Source organism: Drosophila takahashii, chromosome X (assembly GCF_030179915.1).
Source record: "Drosophila takahashii strain IR98-3 E-12201 chromosome X, DtakHiC1v2, whole genome shotgun sequence".
In the NCBI taxonomy this organism is placed as follows: domain Eukaryota; kingdom Metazoa; phylum Arthropoda; class Insecta; order Diptera; family Drosophilidae; genus Drosophila; species Drosophila takahashii.
The window spans coordinates 19,922,686-19,928,820 of NC_091683.1; the positions used below are offsets into that span (position 1 = coordinate 19,922,686).

At 40.2% G+C, this 6,135-nt stretch overlaps 1 protein-coding gene across 2 annotated transcripts in view; it reads left to right on the top strand.

Annotated features, from left to right (window-relative positions):
• Positions 1 to 4,264, top strand: part of LOC108057266 (uncharacterized) — a 45,135-nt gene extending 40,871 nt beyond the window's left edge. For both annotated transcript variants that reach the window (XM_070218604.1, XM_017141444.3), the window contains 2 exons: positions 285 to 477; positions 1,034 to 4,264. In XM_070218604.1, the coding sequence (XP_070074705.1) occupies positions 285 to 477; positions 1,034 to 1,926 (1,086 nt within the window). In that variant the 3' untranslated portion in view covers positions 1,927 to 4,264. The remainder of the gene's footprint in view (positions 1 to 284; positions 478 to 1,033) is intronic.
• The last annotated feature ends 1,871 nt before the right edge of the window (positions 4,265 to 6,135 follow it).

Genomic DNA, 6,135 nt, shown 5'->3' on the forward strand with positions numbered 1-6,135 from the left:
CTTCAAGTCTTTAATCTGACCAAGGTCAGCTGCAAAAGGCGTTCAGCCAAGCGTCTCACATGAACTGGGGGCACGGCTCATTCTCGAGTGAGTGGTGGTCTTTTCCCACCCCACCCCTCGCCACCCACCACCCACCTACTCCCACTCCTTGCCCGCTTGGAAATTTCATTAGAACGATTTTCGTTTTCGTGCCTACTTTTGTGCACCATATGGTTCATCTCTATCTTGATTTCTTTTTTTTTATGTTCTGCGCTTTCCCGCAACCAATTTGTTTCGCCCTTTAGACGGAGGCCTTCTGCGCAACCTACAACATCGACCTCTTCGTGGTGGTCTACTCGGTGATAGATCGCAACACTTTCGCGGCGGCCGAGCGGGTCCTGCAGTATCTCAAGGAGAACGAGATGCTCTTGTCACGCGGAGCCATTTTGGTGGCCAACAAAACGGATTTGCAGCGCCATCGCGTCGTTACACGTCAAAGTGAGTATTCCATTTAATACTACATATCATATATGTGTTCATAGCCCGTGAATTCGCTGACTGACTGGGTTGAATCGCTCTGCAAAGTGTTCATTAAGAATATATTAAAAACATATTTCAAGAAGAAAAAAAGTCAAAGATCCACAATGATTTGTATTTTGTGAGTTTTGTTTTATAATTTGTATTGTTTTTTTGTCGAATCGGGAAATTATAATATTAATAAATAATAAGTAGAAAATAAAATTAAAACTTTGTTTAAAGGCAGATAAGGATTGCGTATTAAAAAAAAAAAAAATCATCCATCGCGTATAAAAAATTCCTTTAATTTCTAAAGATATTGACATTTCACAAAATAAGGTTCACTTAAACAAAATGCAATTAAAAATTAAATGAAAAAATCTATGCCAATTTAAATAACAATTTTTGAAAATATAAATTGTTTATTAAAGATTTAGGATTTGCTTAGGATTAATCCAGTTGGTTGGCAGACACACAACATATTCTTCATTATGAACTTACACACTACCCCCATTTTTCCTAACCCCTCGAATTTCAGTGGGCCGCAAGGTGGCCAAAGATATAGCTTGCAAATTTATCGAGACTTCATCTGGTTTGGACCACAATGTGGACGAGCTGCTGGTCGGCATTGTGGCCCAGGTGAAGCTCAATCCGCAGCGGCTGCGATTGCTAACGGAGCTGGAGCTGCAGCGGCTGAACTTGCAGAGTACGATCCAGAAGCACCGCGGCATGCACTTGCAGACGCGGCGAATGGTCCGCCAGATGAGCGTCTGCCAGGGCGACGAGGAGATCTTCGATGGCGGATTGCAGGAGAGATTGCCGAACGGCGACGCCAACGGCGGCGATCCGGACGGAGTGCCTAGCACGTCGAGGGCGAGCCGGTCGCGGATCGAGAATCCCAACCGCAAGCCCCTCAACCTGGAGAGCATTCTGAAGATGGGCGAGAGCGAGGTGGACGAGGAGGAGGAGGCGGGGGCGGGGGCGGTCAAGCCGACGCCCCTCAGCAAATTCAATATGCTCGCGGCCACTATACGGCATCGGCGTCCGTTTCGCAAGCGTCGCTCGTTCGACGGCGGCGTTTCCACATCTGCCGCAGCGGATGCGGCCGCCGAGCTGCAGCGGCGCTATCAGCTCCGGGCGATGGATGATTTGCAGCTGGAGGGACGATTGGCGGCGGAGGAGCGATTCGGTCTGGCTGACAGCGATGATGAGTTGGAGCTGGAGGTGGACGGAGGTGCCGAGGACGGAGCAGGAGGAGGATCAGGAGGAGGAGGAGTCGATGGTGGACGAAGGAATACCTGCAACCGCAAGGTGGTCAAGAAACTGACCGCCCGCACCAAGGTATTCATCTCGTCGGTGCTGCGCTTCAAGAAGGCCATCAGCCTCAAGCGGCGCAACTCCTCCAGCTGCAGCGATCTATTCGTGATTTAAGCAGCTCGAGGAGCTGAGATAGTATAGGAAGTAGGAAGTATAGACTGAATGTACATAGAAGGAATATAGAAGGAGGAGTATTATCGAGAAGTAGCAGGAACACGGGAACAGGAGCAGTAGCAGGAGCAGGAGATCCAGGGATCCAGAGACCAAGAGAGCAGGCACAACGAAAAAGCAGCGCAAACCGCGGTGGAGTCGAACACGGAAGTGCAGGGAGTGCAGAAGGTCAGCTTATGAGGAAGTCATCCAGTTTAGTAGCCCTCAAAGAAAATTACAGGGACACACACAACATCATACGTTTTGAGAGGTCAGCGGACAATTGCAGTATTAGACCTTTATATTTTTCATTGTTTAAAGGGCAGCTGCAATTGGTCTGCCAAAAGCGACCCAAATAAAATTGTAAAGCAAAAACTATTGCCAAAGAAATATCTAGAGATTTTGAAACCCGCTTTAAAAGGTAGCTAAAAGTGTATTTTAGAAAAAAACTTGTCTTCCGGTGGTTATATTTGCAACTTCCGGATAAAAAAATGAATTGCATACTTAAAGGGACCTTTTTAAGTGATTTCAAACCTTTAGATTTTGATGCTGGCTAATCGAAACAAAACACACTCCTTTTCACCCCAAACCGAACCGGTAGGTGGCGCTGCAATGCGGACAATAATTTTCTTGACAAACAAAAAATATTGATCAGCAAATTTTACAAAATCGAAAATCTAAAAAAAGAAGAGAGGTAAACATTTTATGCAAATGAAAACCGAGTCCTATCCGCTAAAAAAAATTTGTAATGCAGCAAAAAAAGAAAACAACAAAAAAACTGGCGATTTGTTAAGTGGCACATGCTTTTTGAGAAACAGGAAACAACCGCAAAGGCAATATATAAAGGGATACTAACACAAAATACTGCACCCATTTTGATGTCGTTTTTTTTTGAGGTTTCTTGTCATAATTAAACGCGTGGTTTCTGGCGAGTTTCAAGCATAAAAGGAATGGACCTTACAACACATATAGACAGACTAGATGAACATGGATAGGTAGCTAAAGACAATGGATAAACGTGCAAAAACGGAAACGATTTTTTTTAGTCAGACCATGAAATATTGATAAAGGCAAAGAAAATAAATAAGAAAAAAACAAACAAAAAGAGCAGTGCAAAATTGTTTACACCATTGCAAACTTTACAACCTTTTTTATGGTGGCACGCCTTTTAATGAAATTCGATTTCATTGTGCCAACGGTCCAGCTTAATTGCTCAAATATTAAAACACCTTTTACTATATTGGATACATTTAAATTATTTACTTACATTTACATTTCTTTGTGATAGTCTTATAGTTGCTTCTTCACTGGACCTTCCATTACCAATGTGGGTAATATATGTATTGAAATACTTATTTTTTCTATATGTTTACTTACTATAAATGCAATGTGAGAGTTCTTTGGAAAACCTGCTGCTCGTTTGGCTATTGCCGAAATACGATATATATTTAAAACATAATTGTCTAGCGCCAAGTTTATAAGAAGGAAGAACAATTTTTTTTGCGCGCACTATATCAAGAAATAGACATATAAGTATTTTACACTTCTAAATGTCGTGTGGTAAAGAATACCGAAAATACACATAAAATCATCAGCACTACGAACACAACAACAAGAACAATCAGAAAACAAGTTTAGATGCAAATGTAGAGAGCATAAAATATATCAGGCCAGCCCGTGAAGGTAGTCCTTGTTTTTCTGGAATTCCTTTCTGCGAGAAAAAAATTTGGTATAGAATATTTGGAACAATGTTGTCCCATAAAATATTTGTTAAACATTTATAAAGGAATCCAGAGAAAATGGTATTGCCTGTGTTGGCGCCCGAGCAGGGACTTACCTGGGGCTAGGCATCATATTACACATAAAATATTCAATATTAAGAACTTATCAATGTTAAGCGATATCAGCAAAAATGAGCAACTATTCATATCGCATCAAATCTCTGTTGAAATGGCTGAGGGGAAATAAAAACCTGCACGCCCCCTAAGTTTCCCCGGCTCCCTTTTCAATTCCGTCGGTCGATGGAACTCAAGGCAGTCAAGCAAAAACCTTAATGAGCTTAACCAAAGCCTGCAATACTGTCTCGAAATGGAAAAGGCCATGAAAGTATGGATGCAGAAGGGTGGTCGTGCGAGTTTCCTAGAAGCTACTACCAACCGCAAACTAACGCAAATTACATAGCAAAAGGATACAAAAGGTTCTCTAGCAGAAGGTGTTTTAAGAAAACGGCAGGTTATTGATTATATTAATTTGATTTTTAATTTTATAAAACACCACAGAATTATGAAATCAATTATGTTCATTGCTTTTTTTTAAATTTTGATTTGGAAAAATATATTATTTGTACGTAAATTTGAAACAAGATTTTTAGTTGTTTATTTCTGTTGGTAACCGAATTTAACCGAGGTAGTTGAGACTTGTTAGGGTTTTTAAGGGAACCGGGAATGGCAGGTTAAGGCACCCGAATACAAAAGAGAACAAAGAATAAACGAAAGTTTCCACATTATTTTTGGGCTGTATGCACAAGCGACAGCAACAACACAAAGTCTTTGGTACACAAAGTCAACAAATACAAAAAGAAAAACTTAAACAAATTGAAAAAATGAACACACTCAGCCGCACAAAACTCCCCCCGCACACACTCACGTCAAACAATTGAAAAAAATATGGAAAATGCAGGCAGGGAATGAAATATGTATTGCCCGAAACGCAAAAGACGTAAGATGTATTTAGGGGAGAAACTGATGGGGGAAAACGAGAGGAGGTCGTATTGGGTATGGTGCATGCGAAATTGGCCAATCTCGATCGGAGCTTCCACTAAACGACGGAAAAGCTGGAAATGGACATGGAAAAATACAAGCGAACGGAACAACGAATTGTGAATGTGGGGATTTGGAAGGAAACGAAGCGATCACATATTACACGGCATTCAACGAATAAAGATCCAATTCCCTTTCGGCGACTTCTTTCTAAATGTGCCCCTTTTTCGACTCCATTCATAACTATGTTTAAAATAACAGTATTACATTTGAGCAAGCTTTTAAATTCGAGAACTTAGACCCCTAATAAAATCCTTTTGGTAATTATTTAAGTTCCTAAAAACCTTAAACTTAAGAAATTATTTATGGTGCATTTAAATAAGCTATCAATTTATATATTTTTTTTTGTTATATTGTTTTCTAATATTTTTTTATTTTTTTTTCTAAAAGACCTTTACTACCATTAAACTCAGCTGAGAGTCCAGTAACCTAGAGGCTTAGAAAACATAATAAATAGAAGGAGATTTGAAGGGGAAATCCCAAAGTGGAAGGGCAGCGACAACTGGACATAAAGCTGGGTCGAGGGAAGGAACCTAAGGACCTGAGGGCACTCAGACTTGACTTTCTCACGGACAGAATCACTTCGGAACTTAACCTAACCACTACCTACTACTTCAAAATCGAGACTGATTTTACTGCTCCTCCAACGGCACACGAAACGAACCACACAAACATATATCCTAGATCAGAGAAAACACAACCTGAGAACCTGAATTTCCACTTCCTGACCCATTTCGCATACACTACTAACACGATCATTTGCGATTACATATACAAATTACCTATCAGATGGATATGGTTGGGTATACAAAGCTACTTGGATACAAATATATCTTATATGATTATATATCCCTATTATACCTATATGTATACAAACTATATACGATGGAATATTTACACACACGTTTTACTCCGTGCCATTTGAGTGCGATAAGTTAAGTTAAACCAATCTTTACGAATTTCGGACAAGTTGAGCTGCATTTTGATGGGAATCCATAAGACTAGAGGTACACTTGTTCTTATATATCATTTAGGTGTGATACGCGAACGGAGTTTCCTACCTATCTGTCTCTTATAGTTTGCCCTTCGTACTACATTCTACTTTCCATTTCGCTCCGTTCGAATCAAATCAAAACGGCGGGTGAAGAACACCTAGGATTCCCATGCGAAAACCAAAACCACTTTTTTGACTTACAAAATTCTTTACAAATCAAAAACGATACTGTAGCTGATTCTATTATACACGAATATACATGAATAGTTATCCAACATTTTTTGATGTACGTTAAACATTTATGATATGTGTGTGTGTGTTGCAAGAAACCTCTATTTGTAATTGATATCCATATTTATA